Source organism: Sceloporus occidentalis, unplaced genomic scaffold (genome assembly GCF_023333645.1).
Source record: "Sceloporus occidentalis isolate IW3139 unplaced genomic scaffold, rSceOcc1.0.p SCAF_13, whole genome shotgun sequence".
Lineage (NCBI taxonomy): Eukaryota > Metazoa > Chordata > Lepidosauria > Squamata > Phrynosomatidae > Sceloporus > Sceloporus occidentalis.
This window is the reverse complement of record NW_028316993.1, coordinates 20167568-20191834: the sequence shown is the minus strand read 5'-3', so window position 1 is coordinate 20191834 and position 24267 is coordinate 20167568. Positions and strand designations below refer to the sequence as shown.

The window sequence follows — 24267 nt, the reverse complement described above, 5'->3', positions numbered from 1 at the left end:
GTCCTAGAGAGAACATATTAATGAAATTCCTGAATAATCAAATCCACAAATATCAAAGCCGCAAATATGGAGTGATGACTGTATTTAAAAATCCCAAGCCCTCTCTTCCAGAGTTAAAAAGATGTACCCTAGATCTATTTGATCAATATGCTGGATAAAAAGTTAATTTCAGAAAGCCAAATATGATGAGGGTGAATATCCTACTATCAAAACGAGGGGGGGGGGGTCACTCAGCCTTCACATATTTGGGGATCATCATCACCAAGGATATTTGCCAAACAATTAACAGACATTAGAAACCAGTAACTATGCGGATGACTACTAAAGGTAAGTCCAGTCCTTTATGAAGTTACATCTGTTAGGGGGAATTGCACTGCCCCAGGATTATTATTTCTTTATTCAAATTTTGTAAAGTTAGCAATCACTGTCAGCAAATGGAGGTTTTGCCATCAAATTATACTGTATTTCTTTGTTTTCCAACTAAACCATATAAATCAAAAATGATTCTTCCATCAAATGGATGTTTCTGAAATGAAAAACCAATCAAAATCTAAGGCAGGGTTTCATCTTTCAAATATTAAGAACAAAATTAAGCACATATAAATCTTTGCCTATGGTCCTTCCCATAAATCTAAACAAGCCCTTAGCAGAGAAAATTTACTCAAATGAGTAGATAGATGAGAGGATGCAATAACAAAGACACTTACATACACATGTGGCTAGAATGCCCAGAGGTACACAAATCCTGGTTGCAAGTCCTGGAGCAAAACTCAAAATTAGAAATCAACAGTTAAGTTTTTATTCAACATGATTACTGCTGTCAGCTTACACATTTATAGCATAAAGATATAAACTAATTCTTGCTATCTGTTGCAAGAAGCTAAGGACTGTGAGGTTGAGAGTGTTGATGGCAAGCTGCTTGTCACAGTAAAAGGTGAGAAGATTTGACTTGTGTGGAAGTTGAATGTAGACCCCGAGAGACAGATGGAGAAGGGCAAACCATAACCGTCGGGGCTACCACAGCATGATCAGAATTCAAATGGCCTAGTCTTAACAAAGTTTGGCAATCAACCTCATGAAAAAATGGAAGGGGGTAAACTAGGTAAACAGGTCAATGACACCCCAATGAAACAGGAATAATAATAATAATAATAATAATAATAATAGTATTTATTTATATGCCGCCCAATCACTGGGAATCCGAGCGGTTTACAACAGAGGGGATAATAGACGGTTCCTTGCCCCCTCAGGCTTACAATCTAAAAGACACGACACAAAAGGAGAAGGGAATGGTGGGGGGGGGAGGGAATCAGGTCCAGCATTCTTCTCTCCCTCTGAGGCCTGGACCAAGGCAGATGGACTGGAGGGAGGGCTCTTCTTCTTCAGGCTAGCCCTGATGGAGCTGGGCCAGCCTATTCTCTCCCTCACAGGCTGAAGGATACAGTTATTGAGGGAGGGCTCTTCTTCTTCAGGCTAGCCCTGATGGAGCTGGGCCAGCCTATTCTCTCCCTCACAGGCCCATAGAATCACAGAGTTGGAAGAGACCGCAAAGGCCATCCAGTCCAGCTCCCTGCCATGCAAGAACTCTCAATCAAAGCATCCCTGACAGATGGCCATCCAGTCTCTGTTTAAAGACCTCTAAGAAGGGAGACTCCACTACACTCCGAGGAAGGAGTGTGTTCCACTGTCAAACAGCCCTTACTGTCAAGATGTTCTTCCTAATGTTGAGGTGGAATCTCTTTTCCTGTAGCTTGCATTCATTGTTCCGGGTCTGTTCTCTGGAGCAGCAGAAAACAAGCTTGCTCCCTCCTCAATATGACATCCCTTCAAATATTTAAACATGGCTATCATGTCACCTCTTAACCTTCTTTTCTCCAGGCTAAACATCCCCAGCTCCCTAAGTCGTTCCTCATAGGACATGGTTTCCAGACCCTTCACCATTTTAGTCACCCTCCTTTGGACACACTCCAGTTTCTCAACATCTTTTCTGAATTGGGAAGTCATCTCCATGCAATCTCCACCAACAAGTCCAGGAGCTAAACTCTCTACAGTGTTCGCATCTGACGCAAAGAGGACCACACATTTTTTCAGGGATTCATAGTTCTGGAATACTTGTAGAAATATCCAATGTCACTGTCTTTAACAAAGCTCAGACAGCTTTTCTTTGCCAGTATCAGGAAATGACAGTCACACAGAGATAGACTGCAAATACTCAAGACATGCTGTGTCAGCCAGCAAGTATTCAAAATGGTTAGCCTAATTCTCACACAGCACCAATTTTTAAAAAAAGTAAAATCCAGCAGAACTGCTACATTTAAAGTTGGTCACAAATCTAATCACACAAAGGGTAGCTTTGAATATCCTTAGTGCACAATTAAAATGAATTGCAAACTGGCTGATAATTTTGTTTCTAATTCCTGCCCCATCTGCTCCCAAATGAACAATTTGAGCCCCATCTCCATCTTCCTATTTTACTTTTAAGAAGCTTCCTAAATACAATAATGTCTTTGTCCATGTATATCCTGTACTTTAAATGGAATGCAATATACCTGTATAAACAGTAAAGAAAAGTAGACCACAGGTCTAGCAGGAAAGAGTGGGAACATATCTATGAACTTACTGTAGCAGCAAGATTGTCAGAACAAACCACAAACCATACCTCCAAGATTTCGTAAGTCAGAAAGCACAAAGTTGTGTTTCCAGAACCTAAAGCTCTGGGAGATAGAATTCAGAGGCTTAGCCATGTTAGTCTGGAATATCAGTATGGAAAGGGACCTTGTAGCATCATTGAGACTAACTGAGCAAAAGATATTGTAGCACAAACTTTTACCGATTTGGTCTACTTCCTCATCGCTCAGCTAATCTCAAAGGTACTAAAAATCATTTTGCACTCTGGGAGATATGCACAAATCACATCTATGATGTGACAGCTATTTCCTTCTAGTCTAAACCAAGGAATAATACCAAAGCACTCAAAATGGTAATCAGTGCAAGTCTATAATGTGTGCAGATACAGAAACAGATTTTATAATGAAGCAGAATTAAGACTTTGGATACAAAAGGCTTCAAAACAGAATAAATGGTTTGGACCACAAAGTCAACCATATAAATCAAGATGTAAATGGAACTTTTAAAGACCTAGATAATGGAGACAAAGCTCAGAAGTAACAAAATGGAGAGAAAATAACTTTAAAAGTGATTGAGACAAAGAGTTATCCAGGAACTTGAGGCAAAAACTTTTGGGAAACAACTCATGTTTACAAGCTCTACCCTACTTCGGTTCAGAAGCAACTTATTAAAATGCACAACAAGTTTAGCAGCTGATCACTTTGGGGAGACTTTAATCACAAGTCAGTGGTCAAAAATAACTTTTTAGAGAAAAACAAGATAAATCCTTTCATACTGGGACAAGCATGTTTTTATATTTTATTTAAACTTTAAAACTTTTTTGATTGCCACATTAATTTACTAATTTCTCCAGATTTTCCCCAAGCTTCCCTCTTAGCATGCATCTAAACATAATTGCAAGTTTGACCTCACACAAATATACCTTTTGAAATGATTTATGAATAAATATTTGCCAAAAGACAAGAGCAGCTCAAAAGAAACTCTTCCAGTTTAACAGCCTTCCTAATTCAAGCTACTACAAGCCCAACAGTTTATCTGACCCAGAATTAAGAATTATGGCTAAATAGTGCCATTTCAGGGCTGCTGTTGCTGTAGGCCACTTAGAATCATAAAATCATTGAGTTGGGAGAAACCCCAAGGGCCATCCAGTCCAACTCCTTGCCATGCAGGAACTCACAAGCAAAGGACCCCGGCAGATGGCCATCCAACCTCTGTTTAAAGACTTCCAAAGAAGGAGACTCCATATGCCAGTTCCCCGCAGCTCCCTCTAAGACACATATTGCAAGTGCTTGAACACTGGGAGTTATCCACTGCCAGTGCAAGAAGTGATGGAAAGTTTACTTACTATGTCCATGGTTGGGATTTTATTAACTAACAGCTGGAGCATGGAGCTGCTCACTTTCTGTGCCATTATGCCTGCAGCTATCACATGAGACTACTGGTCAGTCTTGTGGGTCTGAAACCAGGGATCATGATACAATAGCTGAACATTGGTATTGGTTTCATCATGGTGGCAAGGTGTGTCTGCTGTGCATGGAGGCTGACTACCAATCTCCTGAGGAAAAGCAACCGCAAGGTGGGGTTGCATATGGGTACTAAGGTGATGGGAGTTCCTCACAGAGGTGCATTCCAATATGCTGCAGTTGGCAGTTGCCTCAGATGGCTGCAGAAATCTGCGTAGATTCAGCACAAAGGGGTGATGATAGAAGAAGCCTCAATCCTTCTTAGTAACATATTGGTGGTGGTTAAGAAAATTGTGATCGAGGACATTGGTCCCTATGACTGGTATCTTCACAATGTTGATCCTTATGGAGAGGCAGCAAGTGGATTTGAGTTCAAAGTAGTTCCATAGCAAAACAAGTAGCTACATCCACTGAGATGAACTCATCCTGCGAGACTTCCTTAAATGAATGGATGCATGTCGAGAAGGGTCTTGTAGCTCTTCCTCAGAGTAAGTTGCTATCAGTTGCACATCGTCTTCTGATTCAGGTTAGGTGCACTGACAGTGAGTGGTTTGTAAATCCTGACGCTGGAACTAGTTTTGGGTTTCAGAGAGAATCTGAACAATGGAAATGGCAGGAGAAACTGGAACTGGAGACAATGGACAAAAAGAGTACCTTCTTGGTGGCTGTTCCTAAATTATGGAACTCCCTTTCATGGGAGATTCGCTTGATCCCTTTCCTGCTTTCTTTCCACCAGTAGGCAAATATTTTTTTATTTAGGTAGACCTTTAGTTTTAACATCTAGCAACTGAGAACTTTTAATGGAGTATGTTGTGTCTGTATCTCTTCATTATAATTTAATGTGTGCTTTTGAACAGATTTTTAAAAACATTTTGCATTAATAGTTTTTTTAGCTGCACTTCATTTTAATTTACTGTAAGCTGCCTTGATTCCTGTGCTGGGAGAAAAGTGGATATTAATGAATTATGAATTGGTGTATGTATGCTTGCCCGCATGAACGGCTCTTCTGTGAACACAGATACTGTACTCAGTCACACATAAAATGAACCCATACACCTTGCTATGCCTCAATTGTGACAACACTCCCAGAATACGAATAACTGAAGAATGAATACAAACAAAAGCCCATCATGAATGTATGTGGGAGCCAACACCATAGCCACTGAAAATAGTATTTTAGTATCGCTAACTGCCCAGGAACAATCTCACCATTTGAAACTGATGACTCTGCAAAGTTAGCTCCCACTGTCCAGATGGGAGACTTCTTCACCCCCCACACATGAACTGTATAGACCTTTGGTTACTTTTTTTCAGTCAACATGTATGCCTATTACACCAACAATATAGCTTGCATTAAGGTAGGAAGAATTACTTCAGCCTCTTACTTGTCACTACAACACACAAGTCAAAGAAGTCATGTAATGTCAGTAAAAGCATTTGTTCTACTGTCCTCAGTTAACACTTCTACCCAATCACAAAAATGAGCCTAAGAGCAACAATCAGAACTCCTATAGAAATAAAGTCATCTCTCTACCTAAAATGCATGCTGTGCAGTCAAGAAGGGGTCAAGATGGAGGAATAAGTGCCCTCCAACAGTACCGATTAATTACTGAAATCCAAAAATTACTTGAAGTAAATACACTTTTTCAAATATACAAGTGCACCTGTATGTATGTTATCATCTGTGTAATTATTCAAGAGTTCAGCTGCAGCTTCTGGGCAAAAATAGGCTATGCCTTCTGGAGCTGCTGACATACTCCTCAAGTTGCCCACAGACCAGTAGCAATGCACTAAAAACCCTAGATGTTATGCCGAATGTTATATGGAGTGAGATATGTCCTAATCTTAATCTTAACGTATGCGAAAACAAACAAACAAAAATCCAGCCCACTAAAATTGCTTTTTGGTTGATTTGCCTTAATGCTGAGGTGTGTGCAACTTCAGTCCAAAACACACTGCAGAAATAATCCCATTTGAGACTGTTTTAACTGCCCTGGCTCAGTGCTAGGGAATCCTGGGGATCCTGTAGTTTATTGTGACACCAGAGCTCTCTGACAGAGAAGGCTAAATGTCTCACAAAACTACAGCTCCCAGAATTCCCTAGCATTGATCCAAGGCAGTTAAAGCAGGCTCAAACGATTATTTCCTCTATGGCACAACCTTCTGCCCCTTGGACCCCTCAGGTGTGCCAAAAATGCCAAAACAACAATACCAAAAAACGAACAACAGCTGGAAAGCAAAATGAAACCAGAAAGGCAAAAAGTTCACTCCTGGTTTTGGGAACTAAATACATTTTAAATGTTAAACCTCTGACATATTTAAAAGATGAGACTTCAAGGAGAGGCAATTTGCCTCTTTTGATGATGATGATGGTGATGATGATGATGATGATTTCATTTATATCCTGATACTCAAGGCAGATGAGTAGCAGCAAAGTAACTTTGTTAAAAGCAAGACAGGCAGCAAGTTCACAGTAACAAATGCCATCAAATGGCCCTGCAGCTGAATAGTTTGACTAAAACCATGCAGAGATGCATGAGGGAACTCTTAACTAACAGGAGCAACTGGAAAAATTGGGCATGAGCATCGAGTTGAGGCTTGTCAGGCAGGCAAGTACAACTGGAACAACTGCATTCTAACTGAGGGGAGAAGAGCTACAGAAGATTTTGACATAAAATAATTCAGTATGAACGTGAGCCAGCAGTAATTTTGCTTGGGGTGGCCACAGATAAAGCCTGTGCCAAAAGCTACTGATCATACATGGTGGAAGCAATCCTATTTATTTTATTCTTACTTCTTTTTCAAAATCTAGTTGTGTCATCTTTTTGCCACAGGTGGGCTACAAGGTGGCTTAGCCTTTACAATTATGTAAACACTGTGCCCACCCCACTTGTATATAAACCATATATAAAATAAAATGGTACAAGTGGGTAGAAGAATAAAATGTGCATGTTAGTGGGAGGCTCTGAATCTGAGTCAGTGCATGCCCAGATTATTTTTCTCCTTGAATGGGCCATTTCTGGAGACCAGATGGGATAAAAGTGTCAGGACTGCTGGGCTATGTGTGCAGATGTCCTCTTTTGTAAGTCACTTAAATGCACATGGCAACTTCACAGAGAAGTGTGTGCAGGCCCAGAACAGATTCTGTCTCACCAGGTTGGTCACTGGATCCTCCTGAAAAATAAGTTAACATTCAGTCAAGAAAACAGGGTCCTCTTGAGCTGGTGTGTTTTCCTGGATGTCTTTGGTCTTATACCAGGGGTCGGCAACGTACGGCCCGCAGGCTGGATCCGGCCCGTGGAGACCATGGGACTGGCCCCAGCCCGGCCCTGCCACCGATTGCGGCCCCCTGGGGGCCGCCGCCAATCGCGCCAACTGGCGCGATCACCGGCGGTCTCCTCCCCCTCCCCGCCCTGTGGGGAGGCTGCGGCCTTCCCACAGGGCAGGGAGAGGCTCTGGGGCCACTGGCGAACACCACCCTCCCAGGCCTCCCCCACCTCCTCTGCCTCCTCCGCCCTGCCTCCAGGCCAGCGTGGGGCATGGAGGAGGGGGGAGGAGGAGGGGGAAACAGGAGGAGGAGGAGGAAGAGGTGGTGAGTGGCCAGAGGCCTCTACCTACAAGGTTTTTTAATTTTTATTTTTGGTACTTTTAATGCTAACAAGTTCCCCTTGTTTTGACAATGATAGTGTGGTGGTGATGATGATGATGATGATGATGATGATGATATGAGTCAGCTTCAGAAGCATGCAGGCACTGTTTCAGAAGCCGAGAGAGTGTGACTTTCCAAAGTGCCTTTTCTGTGTGTTTCTGGTTCTTTAATGGTGATTGTTATCAGCAAGCCTCTGAGGCATGGACAATGTAAATTGCTGTGTTTTTTACAAACTCATGCGCAGTGAAGAAAAACCAAAGTCCCTTGACCAAGTACACACTTCTGAGAAGTATAGTTGGTGCAAGAAACCTGAAACAGCAAATCCACTTCTTGTGAAACCACCTGGACATGTTCAATATATGCATAGCCATGTTAAACCATGTTCAGTGTGAAACCCAAAAAGGTTTGTTCTGCAATAAGCCTCTGATTAAATATGCAAGAGATTGCCATGTTAAGTAAAGCCATGTGAAATGCCCAAATGTGCTTAGTGTGTGTTTTGGAATTGTGTGTGTGTGTATGGGGGGGGGGGGTGTTTGGCCAGAAAGGGAAGTCCATTTCTGCCATCTGTGCCCTCATGCCTTCAAGATACAAGGGCTGGGAGCTGTGGTTGTTGGTGTGTGCCTTCAAGTCGTTTTCCTGACTTATTATGAAACGACCCTTTGCAAAGTTTTTTCAGAGGTGGTGGTGGTTTGCCATTGCCTTCCCTTAAGGCTGAGAGAGTGTGACCCCCCCCCCCCGGGCAAAGTTTGGGTTTGTTGCTGTGTGTGCCTTCCAAGTTGCTATGGCTTCTGTGGGGTTTTTCTGGGCAGTTTTCTTCAGAGGGGGTGGGGATGCCATTGCCATCCTCTGAGGCTGAGAGAGTGTGATATGCCCAAGGCAAAAAAAAAGAAGGAAAGAAGTAGTAATTAATTTTTCAAACCCTTTCCTTCCTAATAAAGTCTTGTGTGCAGAAGAGGCGGGAGGGGGTTTGCTTTTGCAGAACTGCAAGTCTGCAGAAAAGAGAAAAGAAAAAAAGAGAGAGGTTGCATAACGACTGGTTTGGTTTTTACTTCAAAATATGATGTGTGCAGTGTATGTAGGAATTGTTTTTTATATTTTATTTATTTATTTAATTTTTTTTTTAAAAAAATTAATTATTTATTTTTTGGCTTCGGCCCCCCAGTTGTCTGAGGGACAGCAACCCGGCCCCCGGCTCAAAAAGGTTGCCTACCCCTGTCCTATACAGTGATAGTAAATTTTGAAGAGCAGACTCTCCTCATGATAGTCCTTGAAGCCAGACACCCAAGGAGAGTCTTTAAATGCAGACAACCATTTTGATCTTTAACAAACCAGTTGGATGGATAATTTAATTGCTTTTTAATATGAGTTAAGAAAACCAAGTAATGAATGGAAGTCTATTCCCATGGTTTTCTGGAAGCAGATGTGCAGAAATAGACTTTTTGGGCAATTTTGGAAACTTTTAGCAGGGTTTGGTGGTTGGCGTGTTTTGATGCCTAATGCTGCTTTGGTGGCATTTTCTGGCAAATTTTCATCTTTCTTCTTTCTTTCTATTGGGAGTTTGGAAAACCCAGAACCAAGAAAAGTGGATGAAGCTACATGCGTCCATGGGCCGCAGTTTCCCCACCCACAGTCTACAGAACAAGGAGCTGAAACGGGTTTAATGTAACACAAATATGGAGAACACATGAAACAGAGAAAAGTTACAATTATTTAACGTGACAGGCTGCAGTGGGGCTTACTTAATTTTCTAACATCAGCAACATCTATCTGTATGTTTGCTTCTGCACTGCTACCAGATTTAAGAAAATACCATAATGTAATAAAATACTGTATTTTACATTCCGTAAGTGTTTCCTCAAATGATTAATTTTCAGTGTGTTAAAGGAGATATAAAAACCATCATATCAGAATACTGTCATAAGCAACCTCTTAAAATTAAAACACATAATTGCTTTAATTCCTGAAAGAATAACTTCGAGCTAGAGGACTGTGTTGTGATGCCTTACAAAGAGATTGTTATCACTACTTTTTCAGAGGATAGTACATCATTAGAAATAACAGGGAGGCCTCGTATAGTGGTTTGAGCATCAGACCATGACTCTGGAGACCAGGTTCAAATCCAACTCAGTCTTGGAAGCCCACTGGGTGACCTTGGGGTTATCTTACTCTCTCAGCCTCAGAGGAGGCAAACTCCTCTGAAGAAACCTGCCAAGAAAACCCCATAATAGGTTTGCCTTAAGTTCACCATAAGTCGGAAAGGACTTGAAGGTACACAGCAACAACAGAAATAACAGGCAGGTGCACTCAGTGAGTAGAAACTTAAAGACATTCTGCATGTGTGACCAGTGGTACTTTTTATATTCCCACTGGCTACTACAAATAAAATCAGGCTACCATTGGCCCTAAATACCTTAAAGGCACCAGATCCAGCAAGGGTCAGCCCTGGTTAGTACTTGGATGTAAGACCACTAATGAAAATCAGATGCTGTAGTCTGTATTTCAGAAGAAGGAGCTGACAAAACCTCCTCTGAGTATTCCTTGTCTTAAAAAAACCCTATGGGGTCACGATAATGGATAGGCAACTTGAAGGCACATACAGTGTGTGTGTGTAAAGCATTTTGTAAGAAATTAAGGAATCATTCAGCAAGTATTTGCTAGAAATCCAAAGTATGATCCCAAATCAATTTATGCTGATCAACAATGTACTCACAGCATCCACATAACAATAATGCACCCTCCTTGGAAGGTTTCAACATCTGAAAGCACTTTTTGAAAAAATACATCTAAAAGAAAACAAGGAGTTTCCTTCTATGTATCAGGCATATTAGCTTTTATTAGCAATACATTTTCTATTAAATGTGGCACCTAAGCATTTTTGTAATTGTTTTCTAGAAAAAGGAGAAAATAGTAATTCTATGAGTCCCTCTAGTGGTCAGTGAAATGCACAAATGGCCCCTTAACAGCTGAACATACATTATGCAGTGCAAGCCACAAAACAAATGGCAAAGGGCAGAAATCACCCAAGTCACCTGATTCAGAAATGCATGCACGTAGACAAATGCTACGGGAGAAAGTGTCGGACTCAAAACCAGCCACGTAAATTAAAGCTTTACTCTACTAGCTACATTTGCATGGCATTTTTGGCCAGAAATTTTGTTTTATTAAACTATAATGTGCACAAGTGATAGGCTAGTAAATGCAATCTCTGCCATCCGTTTTTGCTTGGTCAACAAACCAAGTGTGAACAGTTTAACACTATGCTAGAACCCAAGATTATGATTTCCTTCAGCTGAACAGACCAAACAAATACCAAAAGTGGTTTAAAATGGTTTATGAATCATGGCTTGTCAATAAACCAAAATCCTAGCTTCAGAAATAATTCTAAGGTCCCAAACACACTGCAGAAATAAGCCAGTTTGAGACTGCTTTAACTGCCCTGACTCAATGCTAGGGAATACTGGGAACTGTAGTTTTGTTAGACATTTAGCCTTTTCTGTCAAAGCGCTCTGGTGCCACAACAAACTAAAATTCCCAAGGTTCCCTAGCACTGAGCCAGGGCAGTTAAAGCAATCTCAAACTGGATTATTTATACAGTGTGTTTGAGACCTAAAATATCCATTCCCCACCTGAGCAGGAATAAATTGGTCAAGTTTCCTGGCACAAAGGATAGTCACTAGGTGAGAAATAAAACTGAAATCCTTGTTCTCATAACAAGTCCCCTTCCCTAAATGATAGTCATGCAGTTGAACATTTGTTTTGAATCTGTATGTGACGAGAATTTTGTTCCAGGATTCCTGACTGCAAGTATATATACTTTCTTCAGATATCCGCCATGTCTCCCCCAACATAGGTTCACATTACAGATGTGTTGTGAAAACAGGACTTAGAAGTCCTTAATTGTAAGTTGATTGTTTCAACCCAATATTCCCAGCAGTAGAATTCAAAGATGTAGCCGTATTAGTCTGTGGAATCAGTATGTAGAGAGATTTTGTAGCACCTTTGAGACTAATTGAAAGAAAGAAATTGGCAGCATGAGATTCATAGACTGAAGTGATCGCTGGAATAGCGGTATAGAAATAAAATATTATTATTTATTATTATTATTATTATTATTATTATTATTATTATGAAGTCTGCTTCCTCAGTTACATTGGTCATCTGAGAACATAGACTTAAGTCTACGAAAGCTCATGCTGCCAACTTCTTTCTTTGGGCCTGTTACAGTCTGCCAAAATAAAGCTGCTTCAGATCTCTTTGGAGGTATGCTATTTAAATGATGCATGGGTCCTAAGAGTCCGGAGGTCGCGCCAAAGCCATACTCCATTCCTAAGCACTGGAGTGCAGCTTTGGTGCAGCTTCCGGATTCTTAGCGTGCATGCATCATTTAAACAGCATACCTCCAAAGAGACCCAAAGCAGCTTTATTTTGGCAGTCTGTAACAGGCCTTAGCCTCAAAGGCGCTACAAAATCTCTCTATATTCCCAAGATGGGGTATTTTAGTAGTCAGAGGGGGGAATTAATCCACATGCAGAAGCCACATGCCTTTTTTTCTGTTTAACTGTCTATGTTCAAGCAGAAATGGTTTGTAAGTGTGGTCTTTGTACTGTAAAGGCGCTTAAAGATGATAAATCCATCAGTGATGGAATTTGTACAACCATTACCACTTATATTGTCCATAGATCATTGTGCAGAATTTGTTGCATCCAATCTAGAAGTAGGGAAGGACAGTATCAGCAGGGATACATTCAATTAACTCAATCAGCATGAAGATATTTCAATGCACAGACTCCAGCATAAATGGGAAGCTGAAGCCATGCCAACCAAGTCATTAGAATCTTGGAGACCGATCTCTGCTGTGTCCTAAGCTGGCCTTTCCACAACAAAACCCCTTCCATTATTGGCACTTTGACAACGCTCCACAGAACAGCACCTCCTGATTCCCAAGCCCCAGGATAACAGCCAAGGACTATGACAAAAGCTACTGTCCACATTTATGCTTACAAAATGTGACAGACTAACAAATGCACCAGTTTACATCAGCCTTCTGCCCTACCATTTAATGCCATGGCTTCTTTAAAAAAGAGTACTATGAGCATTCATGTCGGCGAAAAGATTTATTTATTTTGACCACTGTCTCAAATAGAACTGGTAATGCTAGAAACGCAGACTCTTACAGAATCTAATTTCATTTAAAGGAGATAGAAAGTAAGCTATCCGAGCTGATTTATACTCTTCCTGTTAAAAGGACCAGCAAGATGGTTGAAAACATCAGATCTTCTAAAAGTTCCAGTAACAGATAGATAGGCCGAGTAGGGATCCAAATTCATAGCAGGGATCCCAAAATGTGCACCAACAATCTGAGACCACTGTATTTCATTAAACAATGTGTATATATATGAGGGCCATAGTGGTGTAGTGGTTTGAAAGTTGGACTATGACTCTGGAGATCAGGGTTCGATTACCTGCTTGAGCATAAAAACCACTGGATGACCACATTCTCTCAGCCTCAGAGGATGGCAATGACAAACTTCCTCTGAAGAAACGTGCCAAGAAAATCCTATATATGGTGATCCTAAGTAAAAAATGAATTGGAGGTACACCCCCCCTTCTCTCTCTCTCTCTCTCTCTCTCTCTCTCTAATTGCTGTTGAATTTTAATCAATTGTTCAACATTATTAACAACACACAGGAAGCTGGCTTATGTCAAACTCGATAACTGATCTGTCCACTTATTAGTATTACCAACATTGATTGGCAGAGGCTCTCCAAGATTTCTGGCAATGACCTTCCAACCTTCCAACCAATTTCTAATATAGAAATTATTACAGTCTATTAATTGACTTTCTAGAATTGTTACTGCTTTTCATATTACGTATGATGACACGGCTGCATATTTTTAAACAAACTCTTTATTACAAAATTTGGAAGAGGGTACTTAAGCAGAAGGTTTCTTAAAAATATTATGAAAATATTCTTGTTTACAAATTGGGTATATAGCTTTTTGACAAACACTGTCAAATAATCAAATATGTTCAAAGCCTGAACCTATCAGCACAAAAAACAGGTTTGATGCTTCTACCAATTAAAGAACAAATTAGTTAAAAGATTAAGTTATTTAAAATTGCAGTACAGTGTAAAAGCGTTAAGATAAGGTTACTACAAACATATTCACTGAACAGTTCTTCTGGAGTACCACTCTAAACTTAAGTCATTTTTAAAAAAAATGAAATTAAAAACAGAAATAAAGCTGGGTGACAGCCACTATTAAAAAAACAAAATGATGTTTTTATATATAGTCCTGCTAAATAGCAATAACAAGTCTATTCTTCCACCACCACACACATCATAGTCTTATGTGTCTGAGAATATATAACTGTAGTCAAAACAATACTTGCCAACTGACAGCATCTGACCGATCAATTGCTCAGTGTGCCACAGCATTATGAACAAAAGGCACTGAAAGATTCACACTTAAAATGTACAATGATCAGAAAGCAGAGAGATACCAAAAATGGTTCTGAAAAATTAGACAGACACTTACCAATCGTATCCTCCATTTCCTGAGACATCCTGAGTACCACAGCAAATGCTACAAAGAAAAGCGAGAGGATTAGAAAAACTCATGAGTAACATTAAATCACAACTGTTTAACATTAGAAACTTGAACATTCAGATACACAAATTCTACATCCAAGTCCCTAGAATAGATTTTCTACTGATATGAAAAGGCACTGCCCAACACTGCCATTCATCACTCTTATTGAGGAGAGTGGAAAAAGAGCTTCTCTCAAAGCTTGGAGGAGGGAAGGGAGTGGAGGATCAAATCCATTAAGCCCTTTTCTTTTGTGGTGCCAAACATTTAGCAAGGAAAGCCCTGTTGTCCTCATTCATCATTTGGGGGAGAGAAATGCATGCAGCATTAAGTTGCCTGTTGACTTACTGTGATCCCATGAATTTCACAGGGTTTTCTTAGGCAAGGAGTACTCAAAGGTGGTTTGCCAGTTCCTTCCTCTGAAAAACAGCCTACAGCACCTGGCATTTGTTGGCAGTCTCCCATCCTTGGAGGTAGCTATTTGGCAGTCACTGTGCTTTGGACAAGTGCTGTGCTGCTTTTTGTTGTGTGTTTACTACATACAGCCAGCATCATTTCCAGGGTTGGGACGGAGACCCTTGGACCACATTGTCTCAATGGACCCCATTCCTCCTTCACATAGCTGCTGCTCAGCACTGGTTTTTCCTTTGACATCCACTCCCAGACAGACAGAGAAAAGGCTTGACAAAGTTATTGCTCCTTCTATCTGCTACTCTAAATTTTTCACTTGCTTGGAGGTCAGCAGGTGGTGAAGAGAAGGAAAGAAATAACAGGGGTCCAGGAGGTTCCAGAAAAGAGTTGGAAGATTTCTATGGATACTATGGAAGCGACATACAGTCAGCCCTCCGTATCCACAGATTCTGCATTGATTGATTCAATCATCCACAGCTTGAAAATATTTCCCACATTCCAAAATGCAAATGTTAGCTGCATCCACACTGGAGAAATAATCCAGGTTGACACCACTTTAACTGCTATGGCTCATCGTTACAGAATTATGGGATTTGTAGTTTGTTGTGACACCAGGGCTCTCTGACAGAGAAGGCTAAATGTCTCCTGAAACTACAAACCCCAGATTTTCAGCATTGAGTCGTGGCAGTTAAAGTTGTGTCAACCTGGATTATTTCTGTGGTGCAGATGCAGCCCTTGATTTTGTTGTTTTATAACATAGTACTATGCCATTGTATATAATGGGACTTGAGCACCCATAGATTTTGGCATGCATGGGGGGGGGGAGGGTGTCCTGCAACCAAGCCCCAGCAGATACCAAGGACCAACTATAAATGGCTCCTAGCACAAATCAAGTCTGAACTGTCCCTAAAAGCCAAGATGACTAAATTGAGACTGCCATACTTTAAAAGGAATTACTAGAAAAGATTCACCAGAAAAGCACTAGAATAATGCTTGGTAAGGTAGAAGGCCAATGTCTGCCTCTGAAGCTGAGAGTGTAAGACTTGCCAAGGCCATCCAGTAGGGCAGGTAAACCTCCTCTGAACAAATCTTGCCAAGAAAACCCTGATATCTTCACTAGCTCTCATTCTGCCCCTATAGGATAGCTCAGTTTTACTATCAGAAAGTATACTAAGATCTGCTTATATCAAGAGACTTGTCTGTGCTTGGAACATTAATCCGTTCAGGACACTCCTTACAGACTGGTCAACACATATGCCCAAAATTTTGCCAAGAAACTACCATGATAGGTTCACCTCAGAGTCTCTATAAGTCAGAAAGGACCTGAAGACATGCAAAAACAGCAGAGATAGAAGGCAGTAGTAAAGAAGGAAAATGGCATCACAGATGGATAAGGCTCAATTATGGAAGCCACAGCCCTGAGTTTGCACAACCTGAGCAGGGTTGCTAATGATAAGGTGACTTGGAGGTCTCTTATTCATGGGATCACCATGAGTTGAAAACAACTTGCTATCACTTACCAACAACAATTAGAAAGATCCTGTTTTGCAAATATCCTTGGGACATATGTGTTCACCAATCTGTAAGGAATGTCCTGAAGGAATTAATATTCCATGCACAGAAATGCCTCTTGATATAAACAGAGCTCAGTAAACATTATGAAAGAGAAGTGAAATATAGGAAAGGAACGAGCTGGAATTTGTATTCTATGAAACTAGAGGTACTGGATGTGGTTTAAAGGTTGTTACCAATGAGGAAGATGTGAGCCAGAGTCCTTTGTTGTTGTTAACTGCTCTCAAGTCGACCCTGACTCAAGGTAACTCTGTGGAAGAGACATCTTCAGGAACCCCTATGCTCTGCTTAGGTCCTATAGTTTCATGTCCATAACCTCTCTGATCCATCTAGCATGTAGCCTTCCACTCTTTCTACTACCTTCCACCTTTTCTAGCATTATTGCCCTTTCTAATGAGTCATGTCTTCTCATGATGTGGCTGAAGTAAGACAGTCAGAGTTCTAGACTAGCCTAAAGATGTGCCCTGCAGAGTGAAAATGATGAACTGGGCTCTTTATACATAGTCTTTCAAATAAATCCCCAAGTCTTCTTTTAATCTAGCACAGGAATGGAGAACTGCAACGGGGACAACTTCTCCTTGAAACTAAATCTGTGGGATGATGCTATGAGACTGATCTCTTCCTCCAAGGTCCACCTGTCTGCCCCCATCCTCAAGAGCCATTCCCCTTCTCCCAGCAGAGAGGCCTAAAGTTCTATCACTCTCCACATGAAGAATGCTTCTGTTATCTCCGTCCTGTTTTATGGCTGCAAGTGCACAACAGGTAAAAGGAATTTACAAAGGAATGAGAAAAATCAAAGCGATGCCTGCATTAGTACACAGAAATTCACAGGGGCATCATCATTTATAGGACCAGTCAATGGGAGCCAACAGGAAGATCAGAGTCAAGGAAGCTACATAACAGAACAGGCAGGAATGCCAAGAAGGGATCGTGGTAAGCAAAGGTAGACACTGATTTTAGCTACTTGCCATCAAAACTACGCTAGCTAAGGGACTTCCTAATGAGTTACTTCCTAGTGAGGGAGTCTCTAATGAGAGCAGATTCTGGCAAATTAGACCCTGCCAAATTCCTGAGTTTTGCTGCCGCTCAGTTACCTCAATCTGCAAGAATCCCAGAGTAGGATTTCCACCTGGAGCCTCCAGTTCTGCCCTCCAGCATGTCTTGCTGGGATCAGTCTTGCCAGCTCTTCTCATCTGAGGAAGAGGAGTAATCTATGGAAGGCATGATACCTTCTCCCTCCACAAAGATCTATCCCTGGAATAAGTTTTCCCTGTGTGTGCCTTGCTTTCCAGCATAGTAGAGAAAATCACAGTGGTAATTCCAATCAGAGATCATAAACTCAGTGGGATTCCCACCCATCCTATATGTCTTCACAATAGGAAGGCAAGCACTATGCAGAGGAATCACCACCACACAGAGATGGAGCTTCATGGAGGTGGGTTACATTGCCAAATCTAACTAGAAACTATATTATGTACACTTCACAGCTTTCACAGACAGAAACCAAACTCAAAATTGAAGACATCAGTCTACAACAAGGCAAAGATGAAGCTAAGAGGCCTGAGGGCCAATCCTGGCTGCCTGGCTTTTATCGCCAATGAAAAGTGTGGTTGGTAACTGAAGAAGTTTCACACATATTTCTACCAATAAGGGATCAGTAGCATTGGGATGGTGACAGTTAAACTTTCAAGATGTGAATAATCTACAGCTCCCATCATCCCCACGCTGGTTATGATGGCTAGGGCTGATTGTATCCATACTCCAAACACATCTGGAAAATTGTATAGTCCCCAATCCGGCATAGCACACCATGCAAATAGAAGCCATTACAGCAGGGGTAGGCAACCTTTTTGAGCCGGGGGCCGGGTTGCTGTCCCTCAGACAACTGGGGGGCCGAAGCCGGGGGGTGGAGCTTCCACCCCCGGGGGCGGGGCTGCGTGCCAGGGTGGAGCCTCCACCCTCTGTGGGCGGAGCTTCCACCCCTGGGGTGGAGCTCCCACCCTCGGGGGCGGAGCTTCCACCACCTGGGGCCAGGCCACCTCCTCTTTGCCGGCCCCAGACGGGGCCCCAGGCCCTGTCAGAGACCGGGAAAGAGCCGGCAGGGACCGCCAGCACTGGAAGCCTCCCCCTCTTTGCTGGCCCCTGACGCCAGAGGCCCGCTGCCGCCGCCAGAACCCTCCAGGAGGACCCCAGCGAAGGCAACGGGCCTCTGGGAGGCCCGCTGCTGTCGCAGGAGCCCTCCTAGAGGGCCCCTGCGACGGCAACTGGCCTCCCAGGGGCCCGCTGCCGCCGTCGGATCCCTCCTGGAGGGCCCCTGTGACGGCAACTGGCCTCCCAGGGGCCCGCTGCTGCCGCCGGAGCCTTCCTGGAGGGCCCCTGCGACGGCAACTGGCCTCCTAGGGGCCCGCTGCCGCCGTCAGAGCCCTCCTGGAGGACCCCAGCGAAGGCAACGGGCCTCTGGGAGGCTCGCTGCAGTCGCAGGAGCCCTCCTGGAGGGCCCCAGAGACGACAACTGGCCTCCCAGGGGCCCGCTTCTGCCGTCGGAGCCCTCCTGGAGGGCTCCAGCGACGACAACTGGCCTCCCAGGGGCTCGCTGCCGCCGTCGGAGTCCTCCTGGATTGCCCCTGCGACAGCAACGGGCCTCCCAGAGGCCCGCTGCCGCCGTTGGAGCCCTGGGCGCCACCATTTGGGGTGAAAAAATGGCGGCAAAATCTTGCGCGACCTCAGGGAAGGTCGCGCAAGATTTCACCACCATTTTTCACCCAAAATGGCAGCGCCCAGAGCAGCGAAAAGCCGCAACCGTCGGCAGCGGTTTCCGCGGCAGGAGCAGCCAGGGGCATTCACGGGGTCTTTCAAACTGGGTAGCTAGCCTATGTCTCTGCCTCAGTATGTAAATGTTCTCATCACGAAACCACCCAAAAGATGAAGGACATAACTGTACTGCTGAACATTATCCTCTTTTTTGAAATGTAAGCATATTACATCTTGTGAACAAACTCAGTTACTTCTGAATGCAGCGCATAGCAGGGCTTTGTTACACAAGACAGTGAAGTGAAATTATGATATGGTTGCCAGCAGCTGCAATTCTACATTCATGGATTCAGGTACCAGTTCACAGGCAACAGTATCTAATGTCCATATACAAGCCACTTGGGGCTTTGCTAGCTTGATTTAAGAACTGCCATATTAAGAATTTATATCTAGCATGGTAAAATATCCACATCTCCATGAAGTTTTGTTTGTGACTTCCTGTACAAAAAGCCTGCTTTTATCAAAACATTTTACTGTTCTTTGCACTGTTGTTGTTTGCTCTGTGCCTTCAAGTAATTTACCAACCTATGGCAACCCTAAGGTGAACCTATAACGGTCAAGATGTTTTCAAAGGGGGGGGGGGTGACCACTGCCTTTCTCTGAACTTGAGAGTGTGACTTGCCAAAGGTCACCCAGTTGTTTTCCATGTCCGAGTGGAGATTTGAACCCTGGCCTCCTGGAGTCCTAGACTGCTACCACTCTGCAGAATAAAGGCAGTTTGACATTAACTGCCATGACTCAATACTAAGGTATTATGAGATCTGTAGTTTTGGGAGATATTTAGCCTTCTGTTTCAGAGGGCTCTGGTGCCACAACAAACAACAAATCCCAGGATTCCATAGCATTGAGTCATGGCAGTTAGAACAATGTAAAATTGCATTAATTCTGCAGTGTAGATGCAGAATGCTCAGGATGAAAATCACTCTTTGCATACAGCTGGGGGGCAAATTTGACAATTAAGATGTGCTTTGGCTTGTTGCCCAATTCTTAAACCAGCATCAACTGAAGAATGCAGCTAATGCAACTGCAACAGCTCTCTCATTTGGAGCCTTGCATTCAAGATGAGTTTCTAAAAGCTATTTACTGTATCATGTAATAATTAAAACAATCTGAGAAAGTAGAGATCAGTGTTAACTCCAACAGCATTATTTAAGGCAGTGATGGGGAGCTTTTAATGGCCTCCTAACTCCCATTAACTCTACCAAGCATGGTCAACAGTTAGGGACTCTGGGAGATGTAGCCCTAGGTATCTGGAGTAGCAAACTTTCCCCACCTTTGATGTTTGTTGTAGGAGCCACTTTAACTTATAGTAATCCTGTCCTGAGGAAGAAGGGATGGCAATAAATCTTCTTGGCAAGATTTATTCAGGGGAAATTCCCCAGAGTTCTAGCCCAACACTCAGACCAATAACTGTGCTGCTCCCTTTGATGTAAGTGAACCTAAATTTTTGGATAAGGCTGTTTTCAAAATGAACACACTGCTGGTGGTGTAGTGAGCAACCTGCTTGAAAAAAAGCGTTCTTCCTAAGTACGCCCATAAAGCATTTAAGAAGCCAAATAAAGGAGTCTTTGCCAGCTACAATAATAAATTGGAATTTCTCACCCAATAGCAACTAGCCACCAATGGGGAAAACACTGAACCCTAGCTTCTGTTGCCCCCTCAGGCAGGCAGTGCTACAATGAAATGGTCACTGTTGGTCCTAAATGGTGTGAAATAATAGCTAGTTGTTGCCACATCAGTCCCACAGAGGTTCCAACATCATCTTTGAAAAAACCTCCTAGGACAGACCTGCTCTTTGTTGTGACCAAGCAAAGCAATGCCTTTGCCAGAGCTCCTGTTGTGGTTTACCTCAACTTGATACGAACTGGTTCTGACACAGAGAGCTTTATTTCTGAGAAATTGCAAAAGCAGATCCTTGCATGGAAACATGCATTATGCACTCCAAGAACCATGCATTTTTGTTAGGCCAGCAATGCCTGTAGCAACTTAAAAGTGCAGTTGCCTGCATGTCTAATATCTGAAAGCTTTTTAAACCCCAAAGGCTGGCCTTTATAGAAAAAGTGCAGTGTGTAAACATACCCAGCTGATAAGTCTCTCCTCATAAGGCATGGTTTCCAAACCCTCCACCATTTTGGTAGCCCTCCTTTGGACACACACCCGCTTCTCAACATCCCTTTTGAATCGTGGTGCCCAGAACCGGACTATGGCCCAGTACAGATGGGCCTTTTACCACATAAGGAATATGTGCTAGGGTTGCCTCGGGGCGTCGGTTACAGACGTCCCACAACTCTAGTATGTATTCCGTACTTCAAAATAGCGGCGCCCTGTACAAATGGTGCCGCCATTTTGACATGACAGATGCTTAGCGTCCGCACGTCACGGCACACTTGTGACGTCTCTCGGGCGTCACAAGTGCACCGGGAAAAGAACCCACTTTTTGTGGGTTCTTTTTCTGCTGGCGGGAAACCACGCGGTTTATCCACTGAGGCTTCCTGCCGGCGGAAAAGGAGGTGCCACAGTAATCCTGGTGAGACTTGACCAAAGCAGAATAGAGTGGCACTATTACAGTACTCTCCTCAAACTAGACACTATACTTCTTCTGATGCAGCCTAGAATTACATTGTTTTTTTTAACTGCCACACCACACTGTTCTCTCATGTTCAACTTGTGGTCTGCTAGGACTCCTAGATCCTTTTCACATGTAGTCTTGTTATGCCTGATCTGTAACAAGACCTGACCCGGGAGCCACAATAGTGATGGCAACTGTCACCTCATTTGCATCACTGCATGCATACAACCCTTATACCATATTTACTCAACTACAAGTCAACATCATGTATAAGTTGAAGGCAGATTTGGGAGCCAAAATTATGGATTTTGATATGAACTATGGATAAGTCGAGGGTAAAACTTAATGCCATGTAACAACGGATCTAAAGGATGAAGGAAAGGAAAACAATGCCAAAGAACTTGATTCCAGCAGGGATAACTGCTGGGATGCTCATCCTAAAAACTGGATGGAAGAAACTAGAGTGGGGTTAGTGCTTCCAGGGCAGATTATACCCTTGCCTTTCACCAGGGGATGGTACCTTTTTTAAAATAAGAGTCAAAGTACAGTACTAGCATTGACCCATGGATAAGTCGAGTCTTGTTTTTTACATCAATTTTTTGACTAAAATTTCAAGACTTATCCACAAGTATACAGTACATGTGGTGTATATATCCATGCAAAACCTGTGAAGCGATTCTGGATGGCTAGGTCACACTCCAGAAGCACATTTGAGCTGATTCTAAATAGCAAATGTGCAAAAGTAGTGTGGGGGTCGGGCACCCACAGCTAACTCTCTGAGCAGCTCTGTGCATCTCTCTCCCTATGAGAAGTGTCCCATTTATCAAGAGTATGTCAGCTTTCTGTACAGGGCAATCTTTTGAAATATCAGCTAAGAACAGAAATTTAAGTGAAATACAGGAAGTGAATAGGCCATGCTATACTAACATTGTCCTTACAGGAGGGGTGGGAAACATGCACCCCCCAGCCTTTGCACAGATCATTCTGGGTCAGCACCATCCAATTTACTATTTCAAGGACAGAAAAAAAGCCATTTTCCCCATTAAAGCAGGATGTGTGCTCTCTGTGAATCTTGTTTAGAAGTAGGATTGCACTCTGGGAAGCCCAATTCTATCATTAAACAAGGGGTACTGTACTATGAAAAAGTGCACCGTGTTTTTGAAGAAAAAAGCAGAGGGTTTTTTGCTGTTAATGTAACAACAAACAAATGAAAGGGTTGCAGCTGAAAAGTAGTTTCTTGGTGGGTTTGTGGAAGAGTTGCTAAGGCAGACTCCTCACTTCTAAAATTGCTCACAGCTATTTAGCAATAATAATGTTAGAAGATTTCCTACAATTTTAGTGGAGGGACTTTTTTTGTTTTTTGCAGAGTACAGTGGATCCTTGTTATACGCTGGGGTTTGGTTCCAAATCCGTGTATGCTCAAGTCCCATTAAGTATAATGACATAGCAAAATGGTGTCCCTAATAAAAAATGGAACATCAAGGTAAATTTATTTTTTGGAACATTTTCAAACCGTGTATGCTTAAATCAGTGTATAAAAAATCCGTGTATAAGAAGGGCCGACTGTATATACGGTATAATGGTTGTATGCATGGAGGCATAATTACTAAACTGGCGCTGTTGTACTTTGGGCATATCATGCCTCTCGGAGAAAAATGATAATACTTCATAAAGTGGAAGACTGTAGGAAAAAAGGAAGATCAAATTACAGGTGACTGGCTCAGTTAATCACCTGTTCTAGATTTCCTAGAACTTGAGCAGGGCTGTTGATGACAGGTTATCTCGAAGGTCTCCTAGTCATAGGGTCATGATAAGTTGAAGCCTCTATTTCTAATTATTACTCCTTCATGAGACCTTTAAAGGCAAAATTCAGCAAGCCATGAAATGTTTCTACATGGAAAAGAAGATCTCTCACACTTTAGAATTTGTACCTTGGGATACCTTAACTTGTTTCTCAGATCTTTTTATTCAAGAAGTAGCAAAATGTTAGAAAATGAGGTGGTTGTTAGATCATTCCTGCTGGCTGATTTAACCTCTCACATAATGACAAGGCAACAAATAAGCCAAGAGCCTTAACTGTATTAATTAGGAAAAAACAGTACAGTGGGACCTTGGTATTTGCAGGGGGTTCCATTCCCCTCGCGGACACCAAAATCCACTGGACCTCAAGTCCCACTGTCTCCAACGGCAGCGTGTGCACATGGAGGCACTTTGTCCCCAAATGGTGGCACGTGCATGTGGATACACCACCATTAGTAACAACAGGGGCTGTCCCTAATGGTGGCATTGCCACGTGCATGTGCCGCAATTCAAGACAATTGGGAGCTTTCCCTAATGGCAGTGTGACCATGTGCCTGCATCACTATTGGGGACAACCAGAGGCTTGCCATCTGCAGATGCTGAAATCTGCGAATGGCAAGTCCGCAGATAGGCAGGCCCCACTGTACTGGATTTTCAAAAGATTCAAACTCCAGTTTAACTAGCTAAGCAGGTTCAGCACTGGTTAGTACTGGGATGGAAGATGACCAACAAATACCAGGTGCTGTAGGCTATTCAGAGGAAGGAACTGACAA

General features: G+C 42.6%; 1 protein-coding gene across 2 annotated transcripts in view; it reads right to left on the bottom strand.

Annotated features, from left to right (window-relative positions):
- The window catches only part of PHACTR4 (phosphatase and actin regulator 4), a 144495-nt gene that overhangs the window by 93980 nt on the left and 26248 nt on the right, over window positions 1-24267 (bottom strand). The window contains exons 1-2 of one of the 2 annotated variants that reach the window (XM_089479292.1): window positions 17409-17429; window positions 14281-14328 (exon numbers count right to left, since the gene is read on the bottom strand). In XM_089479292.1, coding sequence (XP_089335418.1) covers window positions 14281-14308 — 28 coding nt within the window. In that variant the 5' untranslated portion in view covers window positions 14309-14328; window positions 17409-17429. Of the gene's footprint in view, window positions 1-14280; window positions 14329-17408; window positions 17430-24267 lie in introns of those variants that run through there. The other variant, XM_089479291.1, reaches the window with a different exon arrangement.